A 21,834-nucleotide genomic window follows, 5' to 3' on the forward strand; every position below is an offset into this window, starting at 1 on the left:
ATATTTCAGTAACGATGCTCCGCCGGACCAATATTTATAGGAACTTTTTTCACTATTTTTGGCTCTACTTTCACCTCTTTCAGTTTTGTATGAACTTTTCCAAACACCCTGTACAGTATGTATGTAAGTAAATTATGGAATAAATTCATTTACCGGGTGTGAAATTAAAATAATAAAAAATGCTTGAACACGTCGACTTTAGTTCAAAATTGTACATACATATTTTGGTTGGATAACATTAGTAGTGATATCATCATTTTTCCAGATATGACGTTGGTGTTAAATTTTTTTAATCGTAACTCCTGGGTTTGATAATTTTATGTGGAAGAGCGCACTTTTTCACGTGTAGAACATAAAATTCTTTACTGTGTTACATAACAAATTTTTTGATAAATTCTCAAAAACATATTTTTAATCCGGATCCGGCCTATCCGGATATTTGCTGTTAAATAAAATGCACCTCCTGTTGTGCTCGCACTTTATCACCATATCCATCATCATATCTCATTTCTTTGTGTTACGGGTAAACGCATTGTAACATAACTTTTACTTCAAATTAAACTTTCACGAAGTCAAACTAAAACTAATAAATATGAAAATTTAAGTATTATTCGATTGTTGTGTATCAAAGGAATAAAAATACTTTTTATTAAGAAAATAAATAAATAGATCAACAAAAAGGTTACTCCGATCCGTTTAGTGGATGTACAATATATCTTTTATCGTTAGGTACCGTAAAGAAAGAAATTTTTATATTCTGAGTGTAAAAAGTGCGCCCTTTTACGTAAAATTATCAAAAATAGAAGTAACCATTACCGACACCGACACCGTATTTGGAACAATGACGAGGTTGCAGATAATATTATCTAACAAAAATATGAGGAATATTAAACTAATATCGACGTGTCCAGGCATTTTTCATTATTTTAATACCAAAACGAGAAAATTAATTCGTAGCATCTTTTATATGTGCACTGTATAACCTTTAGATAGACAACCTAAGGTTCTGAAAAAATATATAGTTCTTATTTCTGTCGTTTCTTGCTTACTTCTTTTATATTTATAATTTGATCTTTAACACTTTCATAATACCCATAGGTGGGTCCTATTTATTCTGTCACATTCTAAGACCAGAAAAGACTTTTGCCTTCTATAGTGTTTTCAATCAATTGACAGAATAAGTACTTCTAAGTGTAAATCTGCTGAATGTTCCTTCTTATCTTGATTATTATTACCATGTGAGAAAAGAAATCTGAAGAAATATTGAAATTATACCCCAGAGAACTGCTATATATTAAAAATTTCATCACAGTTTTATTAAGTCTCACCCACAAAAACAACATTTTGATAATGTTTTAGTGTTTCCCTAATATTTCTTGTAATTAAAATATGTGTCAACTGTTTTTAAGATGTTTCTAGTTCAAAGAAACATGGTTGAGACACAGACACACTAACATATTTGAGATATACTATCAATTTCAAGTATATTCTGGAAACATGTCACTTCTGGACTACTGTTTAGACTCTTGGATTGACAAATCAGTACTACTGCGGACTTTCCTCCATTATTTTAGAGTTTTCTGTCTTACATGAAAGTTGGGGCGGAAAGGTTTATACGTACTAGTGGTATTTTCTAGTATACGTAAAAGATCGTATACGTATAGTATAAGATCACATTTTATGGACCTGCCTTTATACAGGGTGTTTCCTAACTACGTGTAAAAAATTTAAAGGCGTAATACTCGACTGATTTTGAGTCAAAAATGTCTAATAAACATATGTCCGCAAATGTCTTGTTTCCAAGATACAGGGTGTTGAAATGTGACAAGAAAAAGTGATTTTATTTCCAAAATGACTCAATTTGGGTGTTTGAATTTTAGAAAAGACAATTATTATCAGCAAGGCCGTAAACAAAAACCATATTGGCCATTTCTTGATTAGTGTAATTAGGCATTTGAAAAATTTTCAAAACTGAGGTATAATCTGATTTTTGGGACACAGAACTAAATTCTTTCACTTTAGAGAGTAAAACACCAAAATAACACTGACTATCTTGTTTATAGTAGTAGAAGTAGCAAAAAAACAAACAATAAACAAGTTAGTAAATACCACCAAACCTTTAGAAACCTTTAAAACCTTTTTCAACGTCTTTCAGTTAACACCCTGTATCTTGGAAACAAGGCATTTGCGGACATATGTTTATTAGACATTTTTGACTCAAAATCAGTCGAGGATTACGCCTTTAAATTTTTTACACGTAGTTAGGAAACACCCTGTATAAAGCCATGTCCTAAATTGCTTCCATTTTGATTTACAGATCGTTGAAGTTTCATTTTTTTTCGATTTTTATTAATTTTTCAGTTGTTTTACAGATAATTAACTCAATATTGGTAGTAACAAACATTTTAACATGGCGAACAAACTGGAACTGTAATAATTAAAAAACTCTACAGGGCGTTACTGTTTTCCTGGTTGCCTTCAATATTTTATATCAGCACTTTTTTAAGACATTTTTTAATTTTATTCATTGATTTCATTTAATCCCTGATGTCTATTATTAACCTTTTCACCTCTTCATTTTTTTAATTAACAACAATATTTTAAGAGTTATTTGCAAATATTTAAATTATTAATTTCGATTATAATCAAAGTAATTGCTGCAAATGTCCTCGTACCAAAATGCAAGATTGTATCTTTTTTTCTCATGGATTACCGGGTTCTATGAAAAATTCCAGGTGTATTTCTAATAGTTTTACAAACGTTTACAAATTTTCCAAAATTTACTACTTTACCGTTCTATCATATATTTAAGTCATTCCAGACGAACGTAATTAGACATTTTTTCAAATATGTCTTAAACTATTATTCCTGATTTAAAAAAAACCGAAGGAGTCAAAAAGTTAATGAAAGACATAAGGGATTGAATGAAGTTAACGAATAAAATCTAAAAATATCATAAATTTTCCTGTAAAATATTGAGCGCGACCACAAAGAAAGTAACGTCCTGTGGAGCATTTCAAATGATTGTTATTTCAGTTTGTTCGTAATGCTAAAATGATTGGTATTACTAATGTTGAGTTAATTACCTTTACAAATAACAAAGAAACTAATAAAAATCGAAAAGAAATTAAACTCCAATATTCTCTAAATCAAAACGGAAACAATTTAGGACATACCTTTATAGAAAATCAGCTTACAATCAGCTGATGATTCACCCATTTGTTTTTTTACCGTCCATTAAGAAACGCTCTGTATATCCATGGGCGTTAAAAATTCGAGGTGTTCATACTTCTACCTTTGCAATTATAGGACATCGAGAATCAGAGGGAAAATCGAGCATTTTACTGCGGAATGAGTTAAATTTAAACAAAATAGAGTTTTGTTTGCCTCAACTGATAAATCCAAGAACTTTAACTTTAAGTGACAATATATCAATATTCTGGTAACTTTAACAAAAAAGAAATTTCCATAGATATTGAGCAATTACTTAATGCTCTGCTCTGAATTCATCGTTCCTGTAGAAATGATCTTGCTGGTCAACTTATCAAAAGTTTGATTGGCCCTTACCAACGTTAACGCTTGCCCGAAGATGTACTCACTTATTAATTCACGCCTGAGAGCCTTAAAGACGTTTTGCAATTAATGTTTTCACTCACAGATGATTTTGTTGACGATTTGAAGAACAACATTTAGTATTTTACACTCGAAAGGAAATGTTCAAACCACACCATTATACATTTTTTTAGAATTATAATTGAAACAACCGTTCAGATATGGTTCTAGTTTCCATGTTGATGTTCCTGGGTACTGTTAAATTTAGTTGAAATTCAACCATTTTCCTCCTGTCGTTTTTCCACTCAATCACCAGCCCGAAGACACCTATTGTCCTTCCCCTGTAAATTTGTTGTTTTTGTTTAGAGTGGACAAAAATAGAAATAGCTCTCACTGTATATGACTTAATCCCCTCACTCGTAAGTCTTACGAGTAGGTAGCGAGGAACACACGTACATATTGAGGACCTGGAGTTACCTCTCAAACAACATTTAAGCCATATCTCAAGCATCATCTTCCGCCATACGAACACGCCCTGATAAAATAGGCGCAACGATTACCTCTCTCAAAATTGTCTCAAAAAGCCAATTACGACACACGTTTAATTAGTTCTAGAGTAATAAATAAAATGAGCTACTTTATTGGCAATTTAAATGTTCCAAACCCATTACCAATACAATTTTCATATTCTCCCTATTCGGCCATTAAAATGACGACTGAAGAGAGGACTGCTTTTATTATTTCACAAAAACCCACACATAAAATTCGGCAATAAATCACTTTTATTAAATATAATTAACCTCAAAACTTCTTATAATAATTAAAGCGGATTTTAACATCTCAGAGCTTTAGAGTTGAGTCTCATTTTTACTTTTTTTTTTTTCGACTGACTCGTTTTATTGACCGTTCAGGGTGATGTATCAGTTTAATAGCGTATGATTTAAATTTTTATTGACATCGGGCTGTAAATCACGGTTTCGTGTATGCCCCAATGGCACACCGCATCGGGAAATAATCTCATTCCTTCCACGGTGTGTTATTTTATTTCTTTTTCTTTTCAGCGTTTTTTATATGTTAAATTTTATGTTTATTTCGTCGTTGGGAGATGGGACCAATGAGAAGGCTCGGTTTTTGTTCGAAGTCTTCTCGTAAGCTTTTTAAGAGCAATCTTCATTGCTGTATGGTAGACGCAATTTACATATAATATAGTTTTGCGCCGTATTTTCCGAGTTTCTTTCGAAGATGTGTGAAACTACTGCAAAGGTCATTTCTACCTCAAAACTATAACCATCCAAAGCATCTTAAATTCTATAGAACTTTTAAAAACTTTTTAAAATTTCCGTAATTTTTTTCCTCATTTCTTAAACACATTTTCTAACCCTGTTTCAAAAATTGCAAATGAAAGTTTCAACATTTTCAAATTTTTAACTTTTTATAATTCACCACTGGCAAATGGTTAGTGACGTTCCAGATATTCGATATATGCAAACGGTTCTTAAAAATAGCATTATATTTGAGCCTGTGTTACCATGTTCTGTACTCAAATTTCTATCTCAAATTCAAATTTCTAAATTTCTAAATGATGAGTAATTTGTTAGTAATAAAGCTCATGCTTCTCTTCTTATCTTAACATGTCCACGATTTTCAAACATTTTTTTTTTTTTTTTTTTATTAAAAGATGCTCTTTGCAAGATCCTTTAACGCTATTACAATCTGATCTTTTAAATAGATCAATGAGCAATTTTCTTCTAACTCAAATTATTACATGACAATTAAAACTAAAGTCTTATTTTCTAGTTTGCCTTAAGATCTAATAAGTTTACTACACTAAACTTAGCATATAACACAAATACCGCACAATAATCTGCTTTTCACTATCACTATTTCACTAACTCGAAAGGCTTGGTTCTCTTGAGTCTTTTTACTATGTTTGTGTGGTCTAAGAGCTGGAAGGCCTCGACATCACATGGTTAAGTAACCTTTGTTCGTGGCTACTGGCAACTTTGGTGATGGTTTGATCAACAGCCTTCATTTGAAGGTCCCGATGGATGTCTCTGTGTCGACAGTACCAAGGTGCATCAATGATGTTCCTTAGTGCTTTGTTCTGAAATCGTTGGATCACTTGTGTGTTGCTGTTACTGGCACAACCCCAGAGTTGAATACCATAGATTCAAACAGGTTTCAGCATTTGTTTGTATAATAACAGTTTGTTGTGTGTAGATAACTTGGAATTTCTTCCAAGGAGCCATTACAATTTTTTTTAGTTTCTTTTTGACATGAACTTTCCAGCGGAGTCTCGTGTCTAATGTCATTCCCAGATATTTAGCTGAGTCAGCATGGGGAATCTGGGTATTGTTGATCCGGATGGGTAGATGTTGCTTTTGTTTATTGGTAGGGTCTCCATGTACAGACTTGTTTTCATTTAACGTGATTCGCCAGGTTTTGGTCCAGATATCAATTTTAATATCAAAGGTTTCAAGTTTTTCAGCAGCCTCTTCATGATCTCTTCCGACAGCAATGACTGCGGTGTCATCAGTCAGTCAAAAAAACCAATTCAGAGCAGAAAATTCCAAATTTGTATGTAAATCTTAACATTAACACACATATGGAGACGGAACTTTTATGGTATGGGGTGTGATGTCGGCTGCAGGGGTTGGAAATTTGGTAAATAATAATGGACAGTGACGTACAATTGAACAAATCAAATCTCCTGAGTGTATCTGAAAAATTGTGCTTTATCAAATACTGTTATGCATGATAACGATACAAAGGACACTGCTCTTTTAACAAGGTAGTGGTTGCTCTATGACATTAAAAGTTATTTTTAACCCTCAGTCACACTGCCTGTTCCTATCACCTGATTTTGTTTCGATAAAACATTTGTGAGAAGAATTAGAGAAATGGATTAAATCACATAACTGAAATAATAAAGATGACCTAAAAAGAATATTACAATAACAGTAAAATCAAATACCGCTAATGGTGACAATAAATATGATTAAGTCAATGCTACGCATGCCTCAAGCGGTCATCAAAGCCGAAGGACACCCGACAAAATATTAATTTCTATTAGAATTAGTGGATTTTTATTAGGTTTTAAATCATACGAAAACTTTAATGTCATTAACTTTAATGGGTGATTCCTTGCCATATTTTATGAAAAAATGTTCATATAAACATGTGTCCTAACTTGCATCATTTTCGAGATACAGGGTGTCAAAGTTTCATTAAATATCGAGCTTTTATTAATTTTATTCAAACTTGTTTTTACCTTAGATCTTAAAAATACCAAAAATTAAGCGAGTTACAAAAAAAGTCAAAGGACAAGAAAGTTGTATTTTGAATTGTTTAGTCTGATACAAATATCAAATTCAGAAAAAACGGTGGCTTACAATAATCACATTATTAATATCAATAAGGTAATTATTTGTGACGCCACTGGTATTATTATTTAAAATGTAATGACATCAAAAGTAGCCCCTTACAAATACTAACAAACATGCCAAGTTTCGTCAAAATCGGTCCAACGCTTTTTGAATAATTAGTAAAAACTTGATATTTTAATAAAACTTTGACGCTCTGTATCTCGAAAATGATGCAAGTTAGGAGACATGTTTAAATGAACATTTTTTCATAAAATGTGACAAGAAATCACCACTTAAAAATAATGACATCACTTAAGTTACACCCTATATTTCAGATGAAATTATTTGTGTAGACTTTTAGTTATTTACGTTGCTGTACTTTTGCGATTTTTTCTTATTTTTTGAAGAATAAACTGTTCATGTTGCCTTGTGATAATCTTTGGATGACCAGTTCCTGTTATTGTGTTAATACTGTCAAATTTGTTTATAATGTTTAATGAAACATTTTGACCTTTTTTTCAACCATTTCGATCTTTTTAGTTCGATATTTTACCATCTTTACTTATCGAGTGATCTGAATATAATTTAATTATAAATTTTCGGAGATCACTTGATAAGTCACAATTTATTGAAGAAAAAGTATTTTACTAGCAACAAATCAAAACTAAACTAGAACGGATGATATTTAGTTACGACATTGTAAACAATGTTTACCATACGGAAAATAAAATAAAAGCTATTTTTCGCCAACATTTTAAAAAATATAATCGTAAATGTGTAAATTGTTTTCAGTACCTGCGATTAAAAATATAAATACTAAATAATATATTTGTTGTATAATATTTAAAACAGCGCTAGTTTACATATTTTATATAAAAAACTCGTTTTTGCAGTTTTAAAGCTATTGTTTAAAGGTTATACGGTCGTACGAAGATTTTTTTATACTACTGTATTTGCAAATAATAGATGGCGCTTTTTGTAAAGAAAATCGCTCATCGAGTTCAACTTCACAGGATAACATGGTTTGTAAAGTAAAAATTTCAATTATTCAATAAAAAAAGGGCCTTAAAACTATACAGGGCATTTCACAACTTCTCGGACAAACTTCAACTATATGTACGAAGTATTACATAAGAATTTCATTTCACAAAAAAAAATTAATGAAAGTCTTACAGATAACCAGATAAACAAAACAAAAGTTTATTTGGTGCCTTACGCTGATTCAAGAATTTAACTTTTCTATTAAACTTAACACTTCACATAAAAATTACAAAAAATTGCAAAAATTGTTTATATTTTTTCCATACTGATAAGGGAGCGACACTACTTAACTAATCTAACTAATTAATCTTAAATATGTGCTTTTAGCGATCCGAACACGTATGTGGTTAATGCACGATAGGGCACCTGCACATTTTCGTTTAAATGTCCTATATGTTTTGATCTAAGTACACTGAATACGTTGGATCGGCTGGCGTGTGCAGTAGCTTGGCCTCCGCGGTCTTCAGATCTACATCCCTTAGATTTCTTTTTATGAAGATATTTTGAAAACGAGGTTTACGGTACCGAATTGCGGAATGTTGAGGAATTGTGACATCGGACTAGAACGGCGACCAATAATTTGCGTCTTCGAGAGTAACAGACGGGAGGAATGTTCGAACTACTCGGGCACAAATAAATTTGAAGGGCTCCAGCTTGCCTTCCAGCCAATGAAAACAGTTTTGCACAAATTTTGTAACACAGAATAACATAGAATAAATTATTATTGTTTTTCTCGTTACCTGTAGAACTTTCATTATTTATTTTATTTTTTTGACAAATGGACTTCTCATGTAACAGTGCACATGCAGTCGAAGGTTGTCCGATATGTTGTGAAACACCTTGTATAAAATCTTAGTTATATAGAAAAGAGGACTGATGGAAAAAGTTGCTAAATCGGTGACTAAGACATCGGCATATCGGAAAAGTAAACACACATTAGATTTCACATAAATATGTCATTATTCGCCGATCCCAAATTGAGCAATTGAGTAATAATCAAAACATGGTTACATCCCGTAATATTAAACAAATTATGATATTGTGTTTTTCGTAACTAAATATTTGGTTTTTAAAAGTGATTGTACTCAAGCAAACATGCGGGTGTAATTTTACCATAGGTGGAGATATCGAAATAAGCTTTGTTAATGCAATTTACTCAAGGTTAGAAACCATTTATATTAGCAGATTACAAATGAAGATTAACGTAAACGTTTCTTGGAAATTAAATAATATAATTTTCTGGAGTTAACTCTGACCATCTTTAACAAATTCAGTCTTCTTGAGGACCATGTTATTAAGGTCACAAACTCAAGTATCAGGCAATAATTTGCGCAAATAATGGCGAAATTAATTAAAGAACAAAAATCAAGTTAATTTCTATAGGAAATTTTAGAAGTGTTCCTATTAAGTTCTATATTTTACATTACAAGTTTGCACACTGCTTTTAGTGACTTGTCCTCCTTTGATGTGTTGATGCAGAAATCATTTAAATTAATAATTAATTTTTACAGGTACATGAAATATTTATACGAGTACGAATGCGAAAAACGAAACTTAAGCACACAAGCGGAACTACAGGCTGCAATTGATGGAAATAGACGAGAAGGAAGGAGAGGCAGTTATGGCCACTTCGATGGCATGCCCAGGTACGGCTTCGAGTAAGTTTCGATTTTTACCAACTCGCGAGTGAAGAAATTCATTTTACCGCATTCTTTTGGATAAATGAGGGGAAATTTACCGCATCGAATGTGGTAAGGTTTGTCTTCGGCTCTGTGTGCAATAAAGCTACTTTTCCTACTCGCGCGGAGAAAAGTGCCCTTGAATAGGTAAGTTATTTAAGCACAGGAGAGGGAACTTTCCGCATGCCTTTGGGTGAGGGATGGAACAGTAGTTCTCGAAAGTAAAGTTGAGTGAAATGAAGTTATTTTTTCCCACTGATTTTACAATAAACAAAATGTATACAGAGCATTTCGAATCCAACCTTCACCATTGGGATCTCGAATGCTAGAAGAAATGCGAAGAATTTCCAATGGAAGCAAAATTGTGTAATTTAGCGCTTGGCCAAACGCCTTTTTGAAAATTTCAATTTCCCGAGTATTTCCGAAAATATTTAAGAAAAATTAAAAATTGGAGATGTGTTTATTTTTTTAAGCGTTATTTGACAAAAAAGCCTAAAATCGCAAGCACATTTTCAATGTCACTTTTCCTCAGCTACACGATGCCGTTTTCAGATTTGCCATCTAACTATTTTTCCGCCGAAAAACTCAATGTTCGCTCTCATAAGAAAATATAAAATTGATGCTGGTAGCCGAAGAGCGAAACGTCGGATGGCAAATCTGAAAGTGTTGTGTAGCTAAAAAAAAAAGTGGCAAAGAAAATATGCCTGTGGTTTTGGACATTCTTATCAAATAATGCTAAAAAAAAACAAGCAAAACCTCCGATTTTAACTTTTTCCTTAATATCTTTTTGAAAACGGCATTTGAATAAACGTCAAATTACGCAATTGTGTCTCCATTCTAACTTTTTGGTATCTCGTCTAGGTTCTGAGATCTCAATGGTGGGGGTCGAATTTGAAATGCCCTGTATATGCAGTACCGCGAAATTTCTTCCAGCAAATAATTCTACAGTTAGCAAAAGAATTTTTGGGTCTACTCAAAAAATGCTTTTTACGTTAAAATCTAAAAATGGTTGTCAATTTTAGCATTATGATATATTTTAGGAAGTGTATTTACTGAATAGAGAACCCGTAGGACTCTTAATACGGAATAAGTCATTAACATATCATTTTTCGGAAATAACTTCATGCATTTTTACTTTTTTGCGCTATTTCTCAGTTCAGAATCGTGTCCCGTATGGTTCAGCCTTTACTATACACTAAATCATTGGCGTATCATAGCATTTTAAGATTCAAGAATTTTCCTATTTTAAATCTTCCGTTTAATTTTTTTATTGAGTGCGCCTCTTACTTGAAAGTAGCTACTCTCATATCTGTCAATTTTCATAGAATTCTTATAGCATTCACTATATACTATAGTGTATCGTAGTATAATGTTTTGAGATCCAGCACATTTAAAAAAATTACTTCTTTCTTAACTTTTGTAAATTCTACCTCGAATATTTTCATCTGTACGTCCCTGTTTTTTTTTAATTAGTTCTAGCTTTGTTAATTGCAATGTTATTAGCGGGCAAGAAAATTTACAAAATCCTCTAATTGATTTCATAAACAAAAATATTACATTTGTTAATGTGCAAAAACGAAACATTATTTCTGAGAAAATTTTCCTTCGATTCAAGGTAAAATTTCAGCAAAATGGAACTTGAATATGGTACCTAATCCATCCGTGAAAGGGCTCGTTTTCGCATATACATGGTACCTTTCCCCCAAGTCGTAATTTTGCACTGTTGAAATGTTTACTTTCATTTATTTAATTTTCTGATTTTCCAGGCCTCCAAATCCGATCCCGCTGAACCCTCTCACATTAGCCCAAGCAGCCGCCCATCAACAGCAAATGGTAGCCAGAGTAAATCCTGCCATGTCCACGGGATTAAGTATGCATAATGGTGCTCACCATCCTAGTCACCCACCACCAATGAACGCACCCACCAATGGAGCACTAGCTCACCCTAACTTAGCAAATTTTACACCTCAAGAACTATTAGATTACGTGAGGCTTATCAATCAAGAAATGAGGTGAGTCGATACAGTCCACAGTGTGGTCTCACGAGGTGGGTCAGTGAAGAGTAATTTTATGTTTTAAAGTACATGTTTGATTCACAACTACAGGTATCTCTGATATGATCGGTACTCTTAAATATATCTTTAGTATTGAACATGAATCTAAATAAAGACAATTTTGTTCACATAGATGATATCTCTATTTGTTAACATCAAATGGAAGATGAACACCTTATTTCTTAGATTGTTTAACTAACATTTTGTAATTGCCAATATATTTTCCTCTTGAATATAGGTAACTTCTGTACATGAACAAATAATAAGACCTAAGTATTTATTATATATTTTTTTTAAATTAGCACTTCACACATCAGTAGGGGTTGTTGTAGCGGTGAAATTCCACCCAATTTTGAGTCAAAATATAGAGATACATATCAAAGGTTTGTAAGAGATCTACTTTTATTCTCCGGAATAGTCCATCGTTGTGGCCTAGTTTTAATAAGCACTTTATTATACGCAATTACTCTTCCACTTTATATCGCATACAATTCTCCATAAGGATCTATTGCAGAACTGCGGCGGCCACAGCAACATCACCCACCCAAGTAGATCTTACGCTTCCAAACGGTACCACAAACCTTACTCCTCTAGAGCTCCAACAACGCATGAGTTTTTACAACTGGTGCAATAACAATAGAACACAAACTGAACCTCAGAAGGAGCCCATCAATCTTTCAGAATCAACTTCGAGTTCAACGGTTAAACGGGAGCCGGAAAACAGAGAGTCTCCTCCACCACCAAAGAGAGTTTCCAGGGAAGGTGATGAACGATCTAATTCGCACACCCCCGAAAGTGTTGCACCCATCCACAGCACGCATATCAGGATTAATAGCAGAGGTAAGTTTAGAATTTTGAATGTTGGTTTGGTTCGATCAAAGGGAAATAAAAAAAAGGGCCTTCAGTGATGGAAGTTTCTCAGAATCAATTACATCTTGTGGAAACGCGATAAACGTGAGAAAGCTATTGATAGAGTTTCCAAAGTCTTCAGTAAATATATCAGATTTTTTTAAGACTTAATTTAGTACAAATACTTTTAGAATTAAGTGAAGTAATTTTTTTTTAAATATTTCTTATACATATGAAAATCCTGATCAATAGAAGAATTGATATAAGATACATAATTCGTAACGTACACGATCATTGGAAAACTCGCCGCTTCGCTGCCTTGTTTTGTATTCTTGGACTGATGCGATGTTGATTTGCCTTATATTTGTGTATATATTGCTAATTCTAAGATTTGTGATTTCATGAAAATATGTTGGTATCAAGAAGATTTTCAGAAAATTTATTGAGAAACAAAGATTCACTCCCTTAACCCTCCATCGGTCGCGGTGTTATACAGAAAATGTAACAATATACATTTGATCTCGTATTAGTAGACCAACCCGCTAATCGAAGACTCCTTATGCAAGAACAATTATATTTTTCTTATGGTACTTTTTTTAATGCTTTATACTCATTATACACGGTGTTGAAGTTAATATTTAAAAAAAGTTGCTAATAACTTGGCTGCGTCTTAACCTATTTTAATAAAATTGTACAGTGATATACATATATGTCTATTAGGCGCACATTTCCTATAATTTGGGCAAAAACATTTGGAAAAACGATGGACAAAATGAGGGGTTGTGTACACGTTTTCGCCCGATTTTTTTTACCCACGCCAATGGCGCATTTGTCTAATAATTCAAAATAGTTATTTCTTTATGTAGATTTCTTCATTCTTGTGAAGTTCTGATTTACAGCTTACTTTAGAAGCTACTTCAGCTTATAGTCCACTAATACGTGGCTTCGAATTTTTATTTATTTGATTAACCACACTAGGAAGACGAAATTTTACCATGTTCATAACAATCCGGGTATTAGCACGACAATGATTGCTTTTGAAATGGAAAATTAAGACATCAGTAAATACGACGTACACCAAGTATTAAAACGACAACCATGTGCGTTTTGGAAGGGCCTCTCGATATAAATAAAAAATTGAAGCCACCTATTAGGGACAATAAGTTGAAATATCTTCTAAAGTAAGCAGTAAATTAAAATTCAATAATTATTATATTTAATAATAATTAATGATGAAGCAATCCGGGTAAAGAAACAACTAAATTAAGTAACTAAACAAATGCATCATTAGATGCGCAAAAAAGTTGGGGAACAAACGTATACATGACTCACTATTTTCTCCATTGTTCCTCCAATTTTTTAAACTCAAATCATAGGTAATGTATTCCCATAATCGAACTATATATAATTTCAAAAGTTCATTGAAATATTTTAAGAAACACTAAAGTTATTAACAAAAGTAATTTATTTTCGATGAACTTCAGCACCCTGTGTAATGAGTATTAAGGTCCAAAGAAAAAAATGTTATAAGGAAAGTCTATTTTTGCATAAGATATCTCTGGTTAACGGATGGGCCCAGTAACACGAGACACCCTGTATACTATCTTCAAGCTCTTTTTTCGAAACTCCAAATATGTCTCTCAGCTTTTGAGAATGCCTCATAGATGTCACCACGCATTATTCCTGTGTGTAAACTCGGAGTGAAGGTGAATGCCTCTCATTACTACGATTAAAAGTAGTTGAGATTTAACCAGCAACTGTTAAGGTATTCAGAGAATCTAACCATGTGACATTTGGTATATGTGAATTTCTTTTTTTTTTAATATAATTTCGCATATTTTAACACATGTACTTGTATCTTTTTGCAATACATTCTATTATTATTACATTGTGACAGAATTCTTGTAGGTCCATAACATATAAAATATCTATTTTTTATACCTTCCTTTGTAGTGTTCATATTTTATTGATTAGAGGCATTTATTGCTGAATAAAAAACTTTTAATAAATAATTTCGATATTGTTATAATCTAATCGCGTCACCTACCGTGACATACACGCGACAGATGGCGTCGGAAAGAGACCCGGAACCGCTGGAGGGTTAAAATCAAATTAAAAATGTTGAAGGTGAAAGTTTCCGTTTCATTTGTCAACACTTTCAATTGACAGTTGCAACTTTGCCAAAGTGTCTTAAATTGAGTTTTCTAAACCAGCTCGTTCATTTCATAAATTCGTTCATGTTTATTGCCTTGATTATAATCCACTAATGTTAACTGAAAACGCATAACGATGTCCATAGATACGCAGGATAATAACTGTTATCCAAAAAGTTTACTTAAATAGCAATGACAACACTGTAAATTCAACTGTTTGTGTGTTTCTGTCAAAGTTTGATGAACATTTTAAAAAACAAATGCCAAGCGCCGCGTTGCCATTTCCTGTTTAATATCGAGAACGATTCAGGATGTTAAATATAGGAAAATTCCAATTATAAATATATTTTCGTACAATTTCTCAGAAAGCTTTAGGTTGGTCATATTTCATTGTCACACTCCTGGCTCCTTTGAAACCTTGATTCGTCGAATGCAGAATTTTTTTTGAGGAGTATTTCCAGCAACTTCTAGCAATCAAACCCAATTTCTAATAGTTAAACTCATAAGTAACATGAAATCGAAAAATTCGACAAACAATTCTTCATAGATGTTGCTAACAAGCCCTGCATCAACAATTCGAAATTACAGAGTGAGCGAAGTGCCAGGAAACATAATCAATCACCCGAGCTTCACTCTATTCGAATCAGTTAATTTTGCTCTCCGAAGTTCTTTTTATATGCGTGCCAAAGTGACGCAACGAAAAGTTTATTAAATTCAAAGCAGATCATTAATTTCAACGGTTGATTGATTACAATTTTGTGTCCTCTGTGAAGTAATTCGGGTTTTCTTTTCCTCTTTCTTTGGCAACGAGTATTTTGGCATCAATTACGGTCTAGCGATGAACCATTTATCTTCGCTTATTGGTTCGCATCAAATTGGTTATACGTAGGGAAAGGAGGGTTAATGTCTTGTGGGTGTGATGGTTTCTGTCAACGAGTCGTCATGTCGTCATGGTGTCATGTTGGTTATGGCAATCTATTCTGATGATTAAAACTGGGAACTTATTTGAAGAATGACTAAAGTATGACCCTGTGGAAATTTCTTAAAGTATAGCACATTTCGCTTGAAACGCAATTCAAAAAGCCAAATTGATGGAAATCATGGAAATTTTTGAAATTGCATTTACTTAAATGTGCAATTTTCCAGTATAAAGGTTTGAAAATTCCAAAGTTAAATTTTTTTCACACATAACTATACAGAGTGTTTAGGATAGCGCAAGACATTGAAGAGGGTATTAGATTTTAGAAAATTACTCCACAGCAAATACGAAATGTAATTTTGAACATGCGCAAAAGAAATGAAAAGTGCCTTGGAGAAAATGGTGGCTTGGTAGAAGTTAAAAAAATTTAATTGTTTCTTGTGATGTAATTTTAATTTTCTTTTGTTTTATTTGTTCTGTATAAGCCTAAGGCCATAACTAAGTTGTTATAAACTATAAATTTTGGAAAATAAGTAAATAACTAGTGTGTATTTTTAATTCTTTTATAAAATCGTTATTACTTAAAATTTTTGACAAAATTTTGTACAGGTCTGCTTTGAGAGGTATTAATCCAGTGGTGTGCACAGATTTTTCTTTAAAAATCTCTAATATGATTTATTAAAATTTTGCTCGTAGGAACTGTCATATGCCTTGAATTTTATATCAACCAGGCCATTTTTGATAAAAATGTGCAGTTTATCAATCTATAATTTTAAAAAAATCCGGGCTAAATCGCACAATCAATAAACTGTTTACAGACTGACCTCAAAACAAATAGGTCACACTGTATATACTAAGTGTCACAGTTTTCCAACAATTAAGTTTTCAAAATAATTTTATTTCGCTGTGCTTTTTTACAATTATTGAAGTGCTATAGAGAACAAGCTCTGTTATTATAAAAATATACTAAACTTTATTATTATATATTATATATACAGTTTAACTCGCTTATAACGAACCCGGGTTATAACGAACGCTCGCTTTTAAGGAACAAAATGCTTGGAATCTAAAAAGTGTCTATTTAACTACATGTTATTCTTGTTCGGATATAATAAACACATTTATAACGAACGATTGGCTTTAGCGAACGCTTTTCGGTAAAAATTTGCAGGTCCGATCGGTTATAACGAACTAATCTATAAAAAAAGACCATTCTGTACAATTTATTAGGTTAGTTTTAGGGTATTTTTTGCCGACATAATCTCAATCCGGGAAATCCCCGTGTATTGAATCGTAGTAAATTTTACGCGAAATGAGTATGGATCGCATCAGTTGCATTTCATTTGTGTAGGAAGAAGCAAAATCCCTTTCAGGCTACACATGGAAGCTAAAAAGCGTAGTGTGTTAACCATTCAACAAAAATTAAATATAATTAACGATTTAGAAATCGGTCTTTCCAATTCACAAGTGTGTAAAAAGTATAAATTGCCAAAATCTACAATTTCCACGGTTTTCAAAAATAGAAATAAATTTAAAACTTTGAAAGGTAATGTAACAAGGCAAAAGAAAATTCGAAAACCTATAAGAAATGACATAGATAAAGTATTTTTCAAATGGTTTACGATTTAAAGGAGTCAAAACAATCCCATTACTGTCGTGATTCTACAAACAAAAGCAGAAGAACTTGGAAGACTAACGTATGGAGTAGGTGAAAATGGTAGTGAGCAGTTTGTGTGTACAAAAGGTTGGATTGGTAGATTTAAGTCAAGACATGATATATCAGCGGGCAAAATTAATGGAAAGGCTGCAGGAGTATCAATAGAAATAACATCGGAATGGCTAAAAAGTCAATGGCCAGTCATTAGTACAGGATACGATATGAATGACATTTTTTAGTGGAGACAAAACAGGTTTGTTTTACAAAATGATCCCGAATAAGACCCTAAAATTTAAGGGCGTCAAATGTACTGGTGGAAAGCAAAGCAATGAAAGAATAACTGTCTGAGTTTGTGCTAATATGACTGGAACTGAAAAACGCTCCTTGATGGTTATCGGTAAATCCAAATCTCCTAGATGCTTAAAAAATAAAGGCAAGTTACCAGTCATCTATGAGTCGAATCAACGAGCATGGATGACTAGCGAAATTTTTGAAGGATTGCTTCAAAAATGGAATGACGAACTTCGCAAGAAACGAAGGAAAATTTTACTTCTTGTAGATAATTGTCCAGCTCATCCGAGATTAGAAAATCTTGAATACATCAATCATGTGTTCCTACCACCAAACGTGACAGCTGTGTTACAACCCGTGGATCAAGGCGTTATACACTCTTTTAAGTCTTTTTCTCGAAAAATGTTTTTGGTGCGACTAATAAGTGCTTTTGAAAGCAATGAAGACCTTAACTTTACATTGTTTGACGCGATAATAATGATTAGCGCCGCATGGGAAAAAGTCTCGCTAAACACCATCGAGAACTATTTTCGTCATGCGGGATTTAAACTGCACATAATACAAGAGTACGATGATGAAGACGACATACCGTTGTTTGGTAGAATTTCAACTAGAGGAACTTGTAGATCAAAATGACGAAGAAGACATTTCATTGACAGAATGAATTAAAAAACATAATAACATCGATGTAGAAGAGTACATCAAAATAGATAACGATTTGATAACAACCGATTTTCCTAGTGATGCTGAGCTAATGAATAATGTTAAAGAACTTCTTACAGACGAAATTAAGGAGAGTGAAAACGAGGAAGAAGGGGAACCGGACGACGATGCTATGTCCCCTGTGTCACAGACTCTTTCTTCTCTGAACGTGGTTTCGAAAATCATTCACTGTACAAGTGCTGACTCTTCGGCATATCAAGTCTTCAATAAATTATATGGCTATATTGAAAGACATTCGCTTATTAAAAATCAAGTGCAAAATAAAATGACTGACTACTTTACAGTACAAAATAAATAGTAATAAGACGTGTACATCGGAATAGCAGGTAACGAATTTGCGGACTCGAGTGCGGGAAATGCGTCCCATTCACAGGTCAAAGAGCAAAATTTATACTTACCGAAGGATGTAAACATATATTTTAAAGTAACTATTGAAAGCAAGTGGCAAAACCTCTGGAATCTATCCAACACGAAACTGTCACCAATTGAACCATCTCTGCTCCCTTTTAAACAACTTCAACTAAACAGAAAGTACTCTGTGGCCATAAGAAGACTAAGAATAGGACATACAAGACTAACTCATGGTCATCTAATGGAAAGGACATCTCCCCCAAAATGTGACTGGTGCAATTTCTTGCTGACAGTCGATCATATCATCACAAAGTGCCCAAAGTATAGTGCCAATAGGATCTCCTTTCAAATTAAAAATGAACTGCACAAGAACTTGGACTCCACAGTAGATCAGAGAACAACGATAGAATTCCTGAAGTTAATCGATCTTTTTAACTCCATCTAAACGTAATCTTCATATCTACTTGATATGTACCTGTACTTAGAACGTTTTGTATTCTGTTAAATGTATGTTGAGTGCCAATAACCTAAGTAGTTGAGGCACTATAATCTTAATAAAAAAAATAAATTAATTTAAAAAAATGTTGTTTTTACCCATCTTTTCCTCTTAACTAGTGCATTAATGTTAACTAAATTCATAAAAAAAAGCGCCTAAAAAGTTTTAAGATTAACCCAATACGTATTAAGTAAAATTCGATTTAACGAACGCCCGGTTATAACGAACAAAATCTTTTGTCCCCTCGTGTTCATTATAACCGAGTTCGACTGTATATTATGTTTTAGGGTGAGTATCTTAAAAGATAGAAACTTCTTCTAATTACATGGCATTCAAGCACTTGTATTCTTTAAAATCCACTTAATTCCTATCAAATTACTATCTCAAGCGATCAACTTTACAGTAATTTCTTGAAAAAAAAAATTAATTTGAAATTATAAAATTTAAAACATCATAATATGATTATTTTGTCATTCAAAAATTTTTAGATTTTCTAGTTTCCATACGTTGCAAGATCTGGACTTTCAAGGGCATCAAAAACTTTTATTTGCTTGTTCATTTGATTTGTCCAGGGCTATGAAACTCAATATAAAATATTTTTTCAATTTCAGGTGATTCCAGAAGTGGAGAAAACTCAATGGTGGTCAGTATGGAATTAGATGGCGTCACATACCAGGGGGTGCTCTTCCCGATTTCCCGGCCGACTCAACCCATAGCTATGACCAACTAAGTAGCCGGATTGCATCGCTTTTGCCAAGCATTTTGTTCATTAATGCAGATAGAAGAATGCGGTTTTCGAGGAGCTAGATAGATAGAAATTTTCATTGACTGTTACAACTCCTAAAGTTTTTGGAAATATGGACTAAATGGTATTGTCATTACCTATTTAAAAAATGATATAGTTATTGTGCAAGTGACCTACAATGGTTTTACTTTTCGACGATTGAAGAAATTTCCTACAATTGAATAATATTGCCGCGGGAAGGGGGTTTTTTACAGTATTTCATCGTAAGAGTAATTAAAATACGGAGGTGCTAACTGAGGATTCCAATTCCATTTGACTTAACCACGCTGCATAGGGAGGTGAAGGCAACTAGCATTTGAGCAATCCCGAGTTCTGAAGTTTAAAAAATTTTCCTGTGTAACAACACTTACAGGAAAATAAAAGATTTCTCTCTACGTAAGTACATTTGACAAAAAATGATCAACATTTTGTGAAAACCCCGTCTCTCTGTTTTATCCGGCAATGACAATGAAATCTAAATAATTGATTTCAGCTATGACGTCTATTTGTACTGTACTACATGGTACTAGTTCTTAAAAGCTATTGAAACGCTTTTTTTTTAGTACAAAAGTCAGTCATAAATATAATACTGAGTCAAAGATTTTATCGACTTGAAGGTAAAATAATGATAAACAAAAAAAATTTTAACCTTAACATACAATACATGAATTTAGTGATTTTATATAGTTGTTTAAAAAAACTATTTTGATTCACTAAATTACTAATATACAACTATCAAACTTGCAGCATAGCTGCTTACTTATTATGCAGAAGACTGATACATTCCGCTAGTTAAGGGCATGTTATGTTGTCCTTTATCAACAGGTCCAAATGGAATCCACTCGTCCATAGCGCTTGACATGAAAAAGTATGCAATATATAAAATACTTATTATTTTTTGTAAGGGCACCAAAACGCGAATATACGTCTATAAATCTCATACTTTTATGTCTACTTCTTGTCGAATTATATGAGAAAGTATCTCATAAATGCAGCTAATAATGTACTGGTATTGTGCGTTTAACAAATTTTTATCGTAATGTGTATAAGGGGTGAAACAGATTACAAAGCTGGATAAGACACCTACTCACACTGCTAACAAATAAACAAACAAAAATATTCAAACCATTTTTGTTTGGTCTAATAACCATTAAATTCACTAATATACTTCTTTGTAGCTTGTTAGTAAGAGATCTGAAGTTTTGAAATTTGTTCCATCTTACATTTATATACAAAAATGCGAAATTGTTAAACTGACGTTGATGAAAAGAATCGTAATGAAAACTCATTCGATGATAAAGAGGGATTGCTTCTCTCTGGCTCTGTGAAATAAAATTTCAAAAAGTATTAAAAAAAGCCCTACCGATAACACTTCATAGGAAGTGGTAGGACAAAAACTTTAGGGGTTGTATCTATCTAGCTCCTCGAAAACCGCATACTTCTATCTTCGTTAATAAACGACATACTCGGCAAAAACAATGCAATCTGGTTAGTTTTATGAACAATCATTTGTGAAACGATTTGAGGTACCTTTATTCTATATTACCTAATAATTACTTTGGTATTGTTTATTTTGTCTTATTTTATTATTTAATTGAATTTTTGTACTGTGTAGTTTTTGATCTGAATTTTCTCAGGAAGTTTTAAAATTTTGATACTCAGTATTGAGTTTTTTCTTGATTGACTATTTCGATTTTGTGAAATATTCCATAGTTCTTCCTTCTTGAGAAATTTTATTTTATATTTGAATTAGCGATATATTATGATTAGAATGCATGTAACTAGATAATTATCGTTTATTTTGACATAAAAGTTACTTAGGCCAGTTATTTTAAAATGAATTGAAATTGAATGTTAAATTGTGTAAATGTGACATATACATTCGAATGATAAGTTCGATGCAATAAACATTAGAATTTA

At 32.6% G+C, this 21,834-nt stretch overlaps 1 protein-coding gene across 9 annotated transcripts in view; it reads left to right on the top strand.

The window, feature by feature from the left end:
* The window catches only part of retn (retained), a 169,359-nt gene extending 147,525 nt beyond the window's left edge, over positions 1 to 21,834 (top strand). For 8 of the 9 annotated variants that reach the window (XM_066296161.1, XM_066296163.1, XM_066296165.1 and 5 more), the window contains 4 exons: positions 9,470 to 9,616; positions 11,404 to 11,649; positions 12,206 to 12,531; positions 19,742 to 21,834. In XM_066296161.1, the coding sequence (XP_066152258.1) occupies positions 9,470 to 9,616; positions 11,404 to 11,649; positions 12,206 to 12,531; positions 19,742 to 19,860 (838 nt within the window). In that variant the 3' untranslated portion in view covers positions 19,861 to 21,834. The remainder of the gene's footprint in view (positions 1 to 9,469; positions 9,617 to 11,403; positions 11,650 to 12,205; positions 12,532 to 19,741) is intronic. The other variant, XM_066296164.1, reaches the window with a different exon arrangement.

This window comes from Euwallacea fornicatus, chromosome 24 (genome assembly GCF_040115645.1).
Source record: "Euwallacea fornicatus isolate EFF26 chromosome 24, ASM4011564v1, whole genome shotgun sequence".
NCBI classification, from domain to species: Eukaryota; Metazoa; Arthropoda; class Insecta; order Coleoptera; family Curculionidae; genus Euwallacea; species Euwallacea fornicatus.